The following is a 14,736-nucleotide window of genomic DNA, read 5'->3' on the forward strand; positions in this document are numbered from 1 at the left end:
GCACGAGCTGCAGATTCAGCAGCCCAGCTGTGTTCGTGTGTTGCTGCACTGAAGCTGCAGTGTCAGTGTATGTGTGATTTAACTGTGGAGCTACTAGGTCACTACTAGGACAGTGTGGGATTACTGTGCTGTGTCTGTGTGTGTACGTGTGTGTGTGTGTGTGTGTGCAGGTGGGTGTGTCCATGTGTGTGACGTAGCCCTCATGGTAGCATTGTAACATGTTAATCCCTGACAGATTAGCTACTGTTTCATTCCTGTTAGCACACAGCCTTTCTCATTATATTTCCTTCCTTCCCTCCTTTCTTTAATTCTTTCTAATTTGTTTCTGTCCTTCCTTTACTCCTTTCTCAGTGCTTTTCTATATAGCTTACACTCAGCTGCTTTTTTCCTACCTTCTTTCATCTTCAACACATCATCTAATCTATCATGAATGGATTAGCATAAGAACACTGATCGTTGCACTGCTCATTCATTTCCTAGTATTGATAGATCAGTAGTTCAAGATTGTAATGCAATTTATAAACACTAGTTATAATATTTGCCTTACACATTCACTGGAAACATGTGCACGACCTCTTAGTTCAGGCCCTCAGACTGAAATTTTATCAACAATACTAAAACACTCTTCAGCTCACTTCAAACAACACTAAAATGTTCTCTATAATGTTGGTGGATTTGTCCGTGTTTCTGCCTGTACTGTTATTTCAGCATGTACAACATAGATAAAAACACAGGCAGATGGGCAAGGATCCAGTCAGACAGATAAAGCAGACAGACAAAATAACTAAAATGACACAGATGCACCGACAGACAGACAGAGTGGAAAGACAGACAGGCGATCACAAGGACAGAGAGTCAGTCCAGAGTGACAGAACAGAGCGGTGCTTGTTTTTTATTGTTGTGAAATGTGGTCAGCAGCATTCCAATCCTCCTCCTGCCCTTCATCAATACCGAGATATTGCTCTCTCTCGCTCTCTCTCTCTCACACACACATTTTTTTTTCCATTTTGTAATTTTCTTTGTCTCTTATTTATCCAACACACACCATATCTTCTAAATAGACTGACATTTATATATTTAAAAAAAATAATTTATTAAATTATTTTATAGGAATCATCTGGTTCTAATATTATGAACTAAATTACTGATACAACTTAGTGTGTTGTAAAATATATATATATATATATATAGAACTACTTCAAACACAGTACAAACACAGCAAGACTGACACAAAAGTGACATCTTTGTTTTTTCGTATTAGATTACCCAGCTATTTGTATAATTTGCTGATAATTTGAGTTTTTAGTCAATACTGTAAAAAACAAAAACAAAAACAAAAACAAAAAATTAAATGAGAACACATTGTAAGGAGGCAGCATGTGAATGTCTGAGGACAAGCAAAGATCTTCAGCGGACCACACACATGTACAGTATGGTCACATTTTGACAATTGAAGCTAGCCGTGGTGAATATCATGACAGCTGATTATAACATTATGGTTTGGTCTCACATCAAGCGCTAACTTTGAGTAGTTTGCAGGATGTGATTTTTTTAAAATGAGTATACTTTCTTTTGCTCAGCCCTGGTATCAGAGGCACAGAGTGTAATCAGTGCATGGCTAACATTAGCATGAGACCGTGCAGCTGTGTGTGTGACACCTTTCCCATGGCTGACTGGGTAGTTGATTAGAAAGTGGAGGGCTTTGGTTTAAAATCTTGAGTGAGGAAACCAAATATTTTTGCTGGGCCAGTATATTGAAATTTAGACGCACTTCGGATGGGCCTTTCAAGGGACAAATAAGAAAATTTTCACTAAGTAGTAAACATCATAGCAATGACTTCTATCAGGTTCTGAGCACTGATTAAGGGAAGTGAGCTTTAGAACAAAAAGTGTTGACAAATTTAGTTTTATAAAAATCCAGTTCTTTAAACATTATTAGGGACAAGGATTTTATCCCTGGCTTCTGGCTTGGTTGGGTGCAACATACAGCACAAATGGCTGTTTGTGTGTGGGAAGCCTGTGAGGGATCATGCAACAAACACATCTGCATGTGTTCCGCCCTTCAGGTGAAGCTCCTTGCTTTCAGGTGAAAAGAAGCGGCTGGTGAATCCATTTGTATAGGACGAGAGTCTGCAGCTCTTGCAGACCAGCAACTGATGTTAGCAGCCCTTATGGGAAGTTACATGTCCTGCTTCTGTCTGGCCACAGCTGTGATGAGGGCGGCACCTTTCCCGCTGCCCTCTTCTGATGGGACGAAGGTCACATCACACTGAGGAGCCAAAACACTGGTAGTCTCTTGGAGGACTTTAGAAAAACTGCAAACAGCACCAGAAGAAAAAAAATAGTTTAGTTTTTATAAAGTTATTTGAAGATATTAAATCGAGTGTAAAACTAGATGTGGCCAGTCACAAACAACAAGATGTTTAATTGAACTGAATCATTGTTAATGTGATTGGAACCTGTAGAACACTATCACAATGACAAATAATATAAATAAATAATAATGATAACGCACTGTGGATGTAGTTTGTAGAGTGCCCCATCTACCCCCACAGTGATGTTCAGATGGTCCAGGCCACGATTCTCTCTCATCTTATCGACCACGGCTGCCATTCCTGCCCCACACAGCTGAGCTGCGCGACGTGACACTGCTCCACATACCTATATAACAATGACAGCCTTTATCATTATTGCAACACTTAACAGTCTGTTGGTGCCACAGTTTGGAGCTAGACAATGTCATATTGCTCCACAAATCAGTGCAAAAGGTCTTACCAAATGAGGTTGCAACAGAGAACATGATTTTCTGAGCATTGTACTAGGACAAAATTTAAACTCTTAACCTTTTTTCTGCCATTTGAGACACGTTTGGGACAAGAAATAGGCTAGCAGGGGGCAGAATTATGCTATAAACGCTTACTTTTAATAGTTCTTCACAAGGCTCTGAAGTTTCAAGTGGTACATTATCATCTAAACTCTCCCAGTAGTGAACTAATAGACCTTTTTCACACATTTTGACATGACATGACAGGAAAAGCACAAGTGTAACTAATAACATTAATGGTGGCTGCATCACCTTAGGTGTAGGAGGCATAATGAATGTTATTTGTTACACCTGTGTTCTTCCTGCAATGACTAATCTAGATATTCCCTGTGAAGAAAGCTTTTTGGTCCTGTACATACGTATGTAATCAACCTTAATGAATTATGACTTGTAAATAAAACACAATAAAATATAAAACACAATGAGCCTGTCAATGTTTGAGCTGTCATATAATAACAGAACACTGAACACTGAATACATTATACCTTAAATTTTAGTTTGAGAACACACTGGCACAATAGATGGCTCCAAGTGTCCAATGAAGCCACACCGGTGAACCATCATGCACTATACAAGGGTCATGAATCTGGAGAAACTAAATGCGATTCAGCCATCATCAATGTTATTATTTCATGTGTGCTTTTCCTACTTTGAAATGCTAAATCTAAATCTGTTGTGAAAAAGGTCTATTGTTCACCAAAAAACAGGACGTCTGACTTGTTTTGTGTTAGTTGCTCAACACTTTTCTATCTTCTACCTCTTTGACAATGATGCTGTCGTCACAGGTGCTGTCCAGGCCCAGCTGTTGGAGAATGGATCTGACCTGCAGTAAAGCCAGGCGGTCACTAGAAGGAGACGGCACAGTTACAAAAACTAAAGCAACATCACAGTCATATAGGTGCATGTGTGTGGTGATGTGGTGGCATAAGCAGATTTAAAAGACATTATTGAGTATTGGACAAAGCTTTTATTCACACACACACAGACAGATAAGGTTTTACCTACCTCTCTATTTGTGACAGGTATTTAGTTTGGAATATTCCAGGTGTTTTTAAAGGTTCAGTGACGTGTCCTCTGAACAACAAACCTCCTCTGGTTAAATCCAAGAGCACCTGACGGACAACTTCACCTAAATACATCCCACTGGTCAGCTTTTCAAACCTGCACACACACAAAAACACATATTATTTGTGACCACCTGAACAAGTTACAGGCTACAGAACAGTTCAATAGATCTAAAAACATACAGAATCACTGGACCATGAGACACACACACACATGCATAAAAGTATGCAAGTTATATGTAACCTGAGAACACAACCACATGATTAACACAAACTTTAAAAAACATGTACAGGTATGACAATATGCATTTCTAACCTTTGTTTTCCAGCGTTAACTGAGTTTTGGTCCACCTCAACGTCATAAGGTGTGATTATGTCATCCAGCGAGCCATCATCACCCAGACCTCCCCACTCTGTGTTTATACACATCCTTCGTATCTCATCATCCTGCTGGGAGAAGAAACCAAAAAATGACGAGGTTAAATGTACCAATTACCATCCAAAAACTCAGTTTTTCACCAGTGAACTAAAACCTTCAGTGTTTTATAAGAGTTCTTTTACCATATCTCCCTGTCGTTCAGGTGTCCCCTCTTCTCTTTCCATTTTTCCTTCCTCTTGTTTGATCTTCTCAATATTCTTCAGTTCCTCCATGTAACAAAGATTACTGCCAGTTCCTTTGAAACAGAGGGACATTGTTGATTTCTGTATCGCATAAAACTCAGTTGCTTTTGATTATAGAGAAAATCCAGTTTACTTAGCAACAGGTATGTGGTGAACAGTTGCACCAACAACACACTTTAACCCTAAACTTAATTCCAGCTGTAATCCGACAACAAAGACCTAAACCTTCAACAGCACAGTGAAAAACTAACAACCAACCAAAATGTCCTCACTTTTTACAAAAAATGTTCTAATACATACCAGCTATCAGTCCGATTTCACACTGAGGGTCTTCATAGGCACAGCTCATCATGGTCCCAACTGTGTCATTGACAACAGCTACTATGTCCAGGTCAAACTCCTATAGACACAAACATATACACAATATGTGTACACAACACACAGACACATACACACATTAATTGATGCAACTGTATACTCAAATTACTGCAGGATATGTCTTCATAGACACAAAAACACATGCATACATGCTTTTATCACCCAACATCCAAGTAAATGTTTGTATATTCACAGTTTATAACAATAGCTGTGATTCCTGATTCCTGAAATTCTGTCAAAAGGATGTCCCATTATTCCTCTTCATAATTTGGTGAAAGACAGTTTTGTGCATCTGGCAGGGTTATTGTCCAAATATGTAAAGAGTGCAGCATTATTCTTTCACCTCAGTGGACAAAACCCAGGTCATCTTTATAAAACTCAGACTCACGTTGTGTCTCTTAATGGCCTCCCTCAGCATGCCGACAACATCATGTCCTTCACAGTCTGTGGCCTTGTAGCCTTTGGTCCAGCTCACCAATGTGCCCTGCAGGACATACAAAGGTTGCAAAAAGTTACAAGGTTGATATTTTTCTTTCTTTTTGTCTTTTTGGTTTCATAACTGGTTGATGATTGGTTTTCATTCTCATGAGAAAAAGGATTCTGTACATGTAACAAACCCTGACATAAGTGAACTAAAACCCACAGTACAGAAAAGACAGTCTGATGTCCATGCTCACCGTGTCAATAGCTGTCTGCTCACAGGGGAAAGAGAAGGTGAAGCCTGCAGGAAGATGAGCGTTCTTCATTCCCATGTAGTCCAGGAAGTCGCTGATACACTGCACTATGTGATCAAACAACTACAGACAGACACAGAGAGACAGAGACAGAAAATCTGTTTACTTAAATTCCAGGACTGTTTTTATTCCACCCTGATTTAGCTCCTTTTGGACTTTGAAAACACACACACTAATAATGTATTGTCACAGGTGAATATAGTGTCAATTACTATAAAAAGGTTATTGAGAGCACATACATTTGGAATGTACATTATGCCCTCAAAGACACTTTATGGAAGTAGGTTCATCAGTATGTGTCAGGCTATTACCATTATAATTCCAACAAAAATACTAAATAGAGAGGAATAAATATGTTGTAGGGCTGCAACTAACAATTATTTTTATTATCATTTAATCTGTCGATTATTTTCTTGATTAATCAATTAGTCATTTGGTCCGTAACATGTCAGAAAATGGTGAAAAATGTTGATCTCTGTTTCTCCAAGCCTAAGGTGCAACCTCAAATATCTTGTTTTGTCCCAGCCAACAGTCCACAACCCAAAGATATTCAGTTTACTGTCATAGAAGACTAAAGAAGCCAGAAAATATATACATTTGAGAAGCTGGAACAAGAGAATTTTTGGATTTTTTTCTATAAAAAAAATGACCCAAAACCATGATTGATTATCAAAATAGTTGATTAATTAACCAATCCTTGCAGCTCTGTTACTCTATGTTGTATGTTTACTAAGATAAAGAGACCTTCTGCACAGTCTGACTTCACTATCCTCTTGGCATTTAGTCTTTGTAATTAATCTTTGCTTAATTATATCAAAACATTATTAATATTTTCTGCTTTGGATGTTCTTGCTTACTTGACTGAATGTTGCCATACATCGCAGTTCTAGTACAACTCAAATTATTGCCAGTAGACCGGCATCAACAGTTATCTAGTAATCTGTTATCATGATAAAATAATAATATGAATGGTTTGCAGGTGAGAAAGTGTACAAAAAAGCCATAAACAAGTGGTAATTATTGGCTAATGTTTAGTTCTGTATTATGCCTTCAGCAGGACATTAGTATTAGAGGATACAATTCAGAACCATCTGTTGTGAGCTTTTTGTTATCGGATGGGCTTTATCTATTTTTGTATGGTTAATTCATTCAGTATGCGTACAAAAAGGGTCTCACACTCTGGCTCCATGTGCATTTCTCTTTTATTAAGATGACATTTTGGCCCTCAGGCCTTCTTCAAGATCAACAATCAAGACTGATTGATGGTTATTGATCTTGAAGAAGGCCTGAGGGCTGAAACGTCATCTTAATAAAAGAGAAATGCATATGGAGCCAGAGTGTGAGACACTTTTTTCCTACTTTCAAGTCTACTTCCAGTGAGCAACACCGCACTACAACCCTTGCTGTGTGTTACTTTTCCATTATATAATTTCTCTTACAGCCTTTTCTTTATGACCCTATGTCATACCACTATGGCTACTACTACTTAAAATACTAATTAACTTCCATAAATGAAAATAATTCACTAAAACCAACTAAGTTTCATGTGTTCTGTGTGCCTATCAGTACTAGTCTGTCTGTCTTCATTATTTAAAACTAAAAAAGCTAACAGTACATCTGTGTGTGTGTGTGTGTGTCCTACCTCTTCTCCAGTTCCCTGCATTATCTCCAGTGGTATGGTGTAGATCTTATGGTAGAGTCTTGAGTTCTGTTGCAGACCTTTTTTAAAGTCCACCAGCAGAGTCCTGAAGTTGGTTCCTCCCAGATCCAAGGCTAGGTATTTCCCACGCTCTTGAAAATCACAAAAAGTAAGCTTATTGATTACATAATTCACTTAAATTAAGTTTAATTTGTTCATCCTCTTGTGGGCTATTACAAAAGGGTAACACTTTAAGTCTCCCTATTCAGCATTTATAACCAGTATATAAACATTAAATAAATGGTTTATAACACACTATAATGTAGTTATAAGCAGATTTAAGTGTTTATTAATGAACAGTAATTGTCAACAATCACAACTTCTCCTATGAATGTATATTTTATATTATTACAATTGTGTTTAACTATATTTACTTTCATTATCTGTTTATACACCAGCCTCCACTAATGGATGCCCAGTAGGGCCGCAACTTGATGATTATTTACATTATAAATTAATATGCCAATTATTTTCTCAATTAATTGTTTGATCTATAAAATGTCAAAAAAATAGTGAAAAATTACTGTTATAATTTCCCAGAGTCACAGGTGACATTTTTAGATGTCTTGTTTTGTCCGACCAAATAACTGAAATATATTCAGTTTACTAAATGTATGACAAAGAACAGCATTAAATCATCATATCTGAGAAGTTGAAAGCAGCTAATTTTGGTCAATTTTGCTTAAAAATGACAAATGATTATTTGATTATCCAAAGAGTTGCAGATTAATTTTCTGTCAATCAACTAATTGATTAATTGACTAATTATTGCAGCTCTGGTGCCCACAGGAAGCGTTAAAGCTGATTACAACTACATTATAGACTGTTACCAACTGTTTATATACTGCTTATAAATGCTAAATAGGGAAACTTAAGGAAAAGTTAAGTGTTGCTGTGCCAAAACCAACAGTGGTGTTTTATTTTCTGACCTGTGCCGTCAGGTGTGTGGTACACAAAAGAAGGCAGCATCTTGATGCCTGAAGATATTTTACTCTTCAGTCCTGCCTCCAGCCCCGCCCTCATCCTGGCCTTGACCAATTGGAGCTGCTCTTGATTCAGTCTGAAGGGAGACAGTGTCTCATCCACCTGGAATACAGGTGAGATAATCACATATGTGAGCATTACTGGTGATTTTGTGTACACCTGTGAAGACATATACCACACAACACACACACACACACACACACACACCAACCTAACCTTTCTCCTCTGTGATGCCAGTCGTTGGGCGACTGCTGCTACCAAGGCAGCTCCTTTGCTGCTGCCGCTGTCTGACAGGACGAATCTGACATGGCACTCAGGAAGCAACCTCCTCACCACTTTATGGAGACGTTTAGGATACCTGAAATGGAGGGAATGCAATGTTTAACCTTTGGTGACCTCTACTGGTAATGTGCAGGAGCTGCAACAACAACACACATCACTGGTTTCAGCGGAGTATCCAAATTATATTTTAAATAGTCTCAACACCGTGACCACTGAGATGGATAATTCAAACTGTATCTAAATTATTTTATATATGTTTAGCAAGCTGTTCAATTATATACATAGAAGTAGTAAATATTGCTAATTAGCGGTACTTTCTGATCAGCATGATTAGTTATTTTTGGCAAGTTTCAAGGCAAAAGAAGACATAGAGCTGGAACAAGCAACAAGATTCCTGCTCAAGAATCTCAGACTGTGAATAATATCTCAGATGAGTCCAAACTTGTTTTATTTCAGATAAAAAAAAGTTGTATGTTTCTTTTTTTCTGTTGATTTTTACTGTGCTGGCATGTGAATATGATTATTGGTGACTATTTCTTTAAAAACTTACTGTGGGTGCGTCTTGTACAAAGTTCCATCCATGCCTACAGTGATCCTCAATTTCCTCAAATTCCGGTTTTGTTTGATTCGAGTCAAGATAGCAGCCAGTCCTGCAGCCACTAGATTTGAGGACCTGAAGGACACGATGGTGCTGACATGTTGAACAGCAATGCAGTCGTCAGGCGATGGGGTCAAATCAAGCTCAGTGAGAATGTCTCTGGTGTTCTTCAGGCCATTTTTGTACCTGAGAAAGATGGACATTTATAGTTTCTTACTGTTTTCAGACAGATGGAGTTTGACACAGAAAGAAAAAGATAACTTACTCCTCCATGGCTGCCACATGTGCAGTGGTTATCTTCCCCTTGGTCTTTAGAGCATTAGACACATGTCCATCAAACAGCAGTCCCAGTTTAGCCATCTTTAATACAACCAGCCTCACCAGCTCACCCAGATACATCCCACTGACCATCTTCTCAAAGCTAGAACACGGAAAGAAATATGGAAACAGAGAAACAGCAGGAATGAAGATTGATATAGCGTCACTCGTGCTGTTCCATATCATGAAAAAGACAAAGCTGCTTTCCCTACAGTTGTTTTCCAGGGTTGTTGGACGCTGCATCGACGTCTCTGTCAAACTCAGTGATGAAATCTTTCAGAGCCCCGTCATCTCCAAAGGCTCCCCAGTCAGTGTTCACACACATCCTGCCCTCGTCGCCCTCCACCAGGTCAACATGACGTAGCTCCTCCATGTAGCATGCATTGGTTCCTGTACCTAAACACCCAAACAGACAGGATATTAATGTAATTATAGTCTTAACCATCATCATATCATGCCAAACATACACCAACCTTAAAATGGTCCTAATCGTAAATTAACCTTAATTTAAACCAAAACTAGTTTAATTTATATTGTAATCTAAATCTCTAACCCCAAAAACAAACCGTAAACATAATCCTTGCAAAAGTGAGGACAGGCCAAGTGTGCACATATATGATGCACTACAAGAAGGAGCAGCAATGTGGCAACAGGTACATTCAAATTTTGAAACTGTATAATTTCATTATCATGTTCAAATATGCAAATTTTGGCCATGATATGAACACTATGAACACACCATTACTGCTAAAATATAAAGGTTTTGGTGGATACTGATGTATTAGTCAGAGTGAGAGATAATGCAGGACAATATGATGGTTCTGCAATTTAAACAAACTTTTGTGAGGCTTAGAAAAGTGTTAGTTTAACTCATAATGTCTAATTTTTGAGTCTGTGGTTTGTTTAGTTGTTGCATTGTTTTACTGTATTACTGTTTTTGGTCCACCACCTATATACATAAAAAATAAAGATGGAAGATATAACTGATGAAATATTACAAAAACACACCCACACACTTAACAAAACAAACTGAAGTTAGATAGATAATAGATTAATGTAGATTTACAGCTGCTTTAACACAGCTACAGTGAACAATATGAATTATATAATAATACTCACCAATGATGAGTCCAACTTCACAGTACCGGTCATCAAAACCACAGGTCATCATGGTCGCCACAGTGTCATTAACCATGGCTAACACCTCTACATCCATACCCTGCAGAGTGAGTTACAGAGTGATGAACCAGGTTATAAGTAACGTCAACTACAGTACATAGTAGATAATCTGCATTTTTTCACTTTATGTTACTGTTCATGTTTGTATTTATTCAGAGGTGACCATATGCATCACTCCGAATAAAACCTTTAAAAAAATCACCCTAATGCACACACACAGTGGTTAAAACTATCTGGCAAAAGTTAAAATGTAAAAATAAAATCTCATACTGTCCTGGTTCTCTACATCAGATTTCAGTACCCCTAATAGTGGAATCTGATTGGATGATGTCAGATATGATCAATATCCAATATCTAAATTACTGAAAGTTTCTTTGGATGGAAGCATCAGCTACACGTCTAAAATAAGCAGTCAATCAAAAGTTACATCCCAGTTCTGTTGAGGGCTGACTGATACATGAGAAATAGTTTGTGGGTAATACTGATAAATGATAGGTTCTTACAACGGTACTGACATGCCTGTATGCACACTGAAGGGGTTATTGGTCGCTGCAATTATTCTTTCTGTCCATACTGGATGCAAAGAGATCCCTTCCTATAGACCAACAACCCTTTCAATGTACCTATAGGCATGTCAGTATTGTTTGAAGATAATAATAAAGTAGTGAATATCTGGCGTCCTACCCCTGTTCTGTCAACAGCCTCTCTGAGGACCTGGACCACATCTTTCCCCTGAAGGCCTCGAGCCCGGTAGTTCTTACTCCAGTTTAACAATAATCCCTACAGAGAGAAGAGAAAAGATTAGGTGGTTTCTGTGTGTGTAAAGTTTAAAATGACAAAGCCACCTCTGCTCCCTGGAGCCAGGGGCAGACAGGACATGACAGAAAATATACTCCATCTTGCACAATGATGCAGTCCAAAGGTGTAAAGTCGATCATTACGAGTCCATAAAGGCCAGGATGATTCATGCAGGGCAGGCCATGAAAATCAGATGGATGAATATAGATTGTTATTACCTGATTCAAGGTGGATTGTTCACAAGGGAAAGAGAAGGTGAAGGCCAGAGGATGTTTCTTCTCCAAACTGATGTTCTTCTCATGCAGGAAGTCCTTTAGAGACTCGGACACATGGTCAAATAACTACACACAGAGAGTGAGACAGATAGAGAGAGAGAGAGACGGTTGAGAAATTATAAACCCCCTTCTCTCTGTTGATGCACCTTCCTCAAACCCCCCCTACTTCTGCTCTATCCTGCTCCCAAACTGCTCAAATTCAGGTGCTTTTTCTGGTCCCTCTTCAATTTCACCTTCCCTTGTTCCTCTTCCTTTTCACTCCCCCTCTCCTCTTCACCTCCTTACCTCTGTTCCTTTCCCAATGAGAAGCTCCTTAGGTATCGAATAGGTCTTCTCCTCCATCTCCACTCCTCCCCTCCTAATCCCCATGCCCTCTCTCACTTTAACTTGGAGCACTTTAAACTTGGAACCTCCGAGATCCAAGGCCAGAAACTGTCCTTTCTCTGCAGGAGAGGAGGAAAGAGACAAAAAATGTATAATATCTCAAGATTTCATCAACATGGTTTTTGGTAGATTAGATGAATCCCAAACATCAACTTACACTAAAGCCTTTAAGTGTTTGGAAAACATTACCTGATCCGTCCGGAGTGGAGCGGACATGTGTTGGCAGCATCTTCACTGCTGCTGCAGCATTGCTTTCAGCAGAAAGCCCCTTCTTCATTTCAGCCTGGAAACGAGCCGAGATGTCCGTTAGCTGGTCGTCATGGATACGCATGGCATACAGAAACCTGTCCACCTAGAAAAAACGAAAGGAGAGACAGAGGAAACAGACATAAAGAGAAATTAGCCATACTAATTTATTCTCCGCCGTCGGAGCGAGAGAAAGAAAAGATAGACGCCGAAAAGAGGAAAGAGGGAGAAAAGGTGAGAGTGGGAGTCAGGTAAAGGAGAAGAACTCTGATGGTTTTCTCCTGGAAATTTGTACCATCACAGCCCGTCCGCCATCTTTTATACACAGGGTCAGGTTCTGATTCTTCATCACAAACCTCATATTTCATTCTCATGGGAAAACTATATCCATAAGATCCAAAACAAACTATTCTGTGAACAGATGTTATGTTCCCAGCCTGAGAAAACAGCTGTTCAAGAGAAACTTCTTTACCCACAAAACAACGTAATAAACAAAGACCCAGTAGATTCTTGGACAGAGTCAAATACACTTTCATCCCTTTTCTTTTTAGACTTTCTGCATTTTGGGTAAAACATCCACATTACATAATACTATCTACTATCTATTATCAATGTTGTGACCATTATGTGGTAACAGTAACTTAATCTACCACATTATTAGGAAATAATACATATAGAATGTGAGCAAGAAAAGCTACAAGTCTTTATAAATTAGCAAAACTCCCTCAAGCTCAGTCGCACCCTGTTTTCTCAGCCAAACTATCACTGTGACAACACGTTTAGAGCACAAGGTCCCTTTGGCCGTGCACCTGCTGGGTGTCACTCTGTATTTGTGTATGAGAGTGAGTGTGTGCAGCTTTGAGTGTGTCAATGCTTTGTCCTTGGGAGAGTGTGCGATGAGCCCATCTGCACAAAGAGAGGAGTAGAGGCGCTGCCTGGGGAAGGATGTTAATCATTGTTCAGGACAGACAAATGGTGACACAGTAACTATTGATTATGGCACATTAAATAAGTTATTACAGCACTGGCTACTGCCTTATCTTGTAGGTCTGTGAAGGTTTCTGGGTCATGGTATATCAACAAGGGCTACGTGAAAGGGAACTAGACTTGCTTTAGATTCTTGAAGATGTTTCGTCTCTTATCCAAAATGCTTTTTCAGTTGCAAAATGTCTTCAAGAACCTAAAGTCAGATAGCACTTGACACAGCCCTTCTGGGTGTGCTTTATCTTTTAGATTTTGCAAAGGTAGTTGTGTTTTTTAACAACTATCTTTATTATATGATAAAGCCTGCCATAAAAGCCTACAGTGATTGATGCAGCACCAAACAGACAAATTCAATTCTTTGAGCATTTATTGTGAGTGACAAAACCTGTGTTAAACTTGTTATGATTTGCATATACAATGTTTTACAGTAATTATTTCAGCTAAAACAAGGCAATAATGTCTGCAATGTCTGTTCAATTTGAAATTAATTGTTGTACAAATGCATTAAAGTACAACAGTTGCTTAGATTAGGATACTGTGTTCATTTTGCAAATCATTAAGTGCAAACCGAATATTGTCCCGAGAGCTTTTAGTAGACTTTTAGACTTTTAGTATTACTGCAACAGAAACATACGATTAGCTGAGAAGTTGCGTGTTTATTGAGTAATGCTGTGGAGTAGCTCTCACCTTCTTTGTGGGGTCCTCCTGGAGTTTGGAGAAGAAGAAAGAAACAAGATGAACAGCCAACATCTTGATGTACGACACGCCACCAGGAAACTCTTCTAGTTGGTTTGTTGATGAGTTTGTGTTCCTCACACTCCACACACTCCAATGAAATAACGATGAGAAATTATTTCAGTAGGTGCACATACTAATAAACAGAAAAGTCTGATTTCCTCCTCTCTGTCCCGCTCTGTCTTGTTTTGTTCTCACTGACTGGGTCCACTGAGCAGAGACCAACCTCTGCACCAACTCAATGATTAACCCCTTTCATCATTTCCTCCTCTCTTTATGGCCCAATCCTGACTTCTTTCTAGTTTCACAGTGTCTCTACTGACCTGAGCTACACCTTTATTTTGCAACATTTTTGAGATTTTGACATGCATTATCAGTACGTTTTTTTGAGAAACAATATGGTCTGATTACTACAATAATGATACCAAGTCCTGATTTCATGTTTCTGATATTTTCTGACAGTGACACTGATATACTGTATATTTCAGGAATGTAAATATTTGAGGGATGTAAAGTTTATTTCACCTTCTGATGACTGTACCTCTTCATTAGTGCATCTTATCAGTGTTTGGCATAGCCGATAGCATATGAACTCATCTTTCCAGTATTTTTTTAAATAAATACACTTGCAAT

The 14,736-nt window shown here is 38.6% G+C and overlaps 1 protein-coding gene across 2 annotated transcripts; it reads right to left on the minus strand.

Annotated features, from left to right (window-relative positions):
- Positions 1-868: 868 nt before the first annotated feature.
- Positions 869-14,299, minus strand: LOC122979460 (hexokinase HKDC1-like). Of its 2 annotated transcripts, none has more exons than XM_044346943.1 (21): positions 14,056-14,299; positions 12,328-12,490; positions 12,040-12,197; positions 11,698-11,820; positions 11,366-11,461; positions 10,622-10,721; positions 9,715-9,898; positions 9,450-9,605; positions 9,137-9,370; positions 8,521-8,662; positions 8,250-8,406; positions 7,264-7,412; positions 5,565-5,684; positions 5,276-5,371; positions 4,810-4,909; positions 4,450-4,562; positions 4,205-4,335; positions 3,830-3,985; positions 3,582-3,669; positions 2,516-2,661; positions 869-2,315 (listed from the first exon to the last, which is right to left on the minus strand). In XM_044346943.1, exons 1-21 carry the CDS (start codon positions 14,116-14,118, stop codon positions 2,180-2,182), a joined length of 2,811 nt encoding a protein of 936 aa, XP_044202878.1. In that variant the 5' UTR covers positions 14,119-14,299; the 3' UTR covers positions 869-2,179. The 2 variants fall into 2 exon arrangements, with proteins under 2 accessions (XP_044202878.1, XP_044202873.1); XM_044346938.1 differs by having other exon boundaries at positions 4,205-4,338.
- Positions 14,300-14,736: the final 437 nt, after the last annotated feature.

Source organism: Thunnus albacares, chromosome 1 (genome assembly GCF_914725855.1).
Source record: "Thunnus albacares chromosome 1, fThuAlb1.1, whole genome shotgun sequence".
Lineage (NCBI taxonomy): Eukaryota > Metazoa > Chordata > Actinopteri > Scombriformes > Scombridae > Thunnus > Thunnus albacares.

Coding starts and splice junctions, on each gene's coding strand:
- LOC122979460 (XM_044346938.1), bottom strand. CDS start 14,118: ATGTTGGCTGTTCATCTTGTTTCTTTCTTCTTCTCCAAACTCCAGGAG. Junction 8,663..9,136: donor TTGTACAAGACGCACCCACA/GTAAGTTTTTAA, acceptor CCTCCATTTCAG/GTATCCTAAACGTCTCCATA. Junction 3,986..4,204: donor GTTAACGCTGGAAAACAAAG/GTTAGAAATGCA, acceptor GTGTGTGTGCAG/GTTTGAAAAGCTGACCAGTG.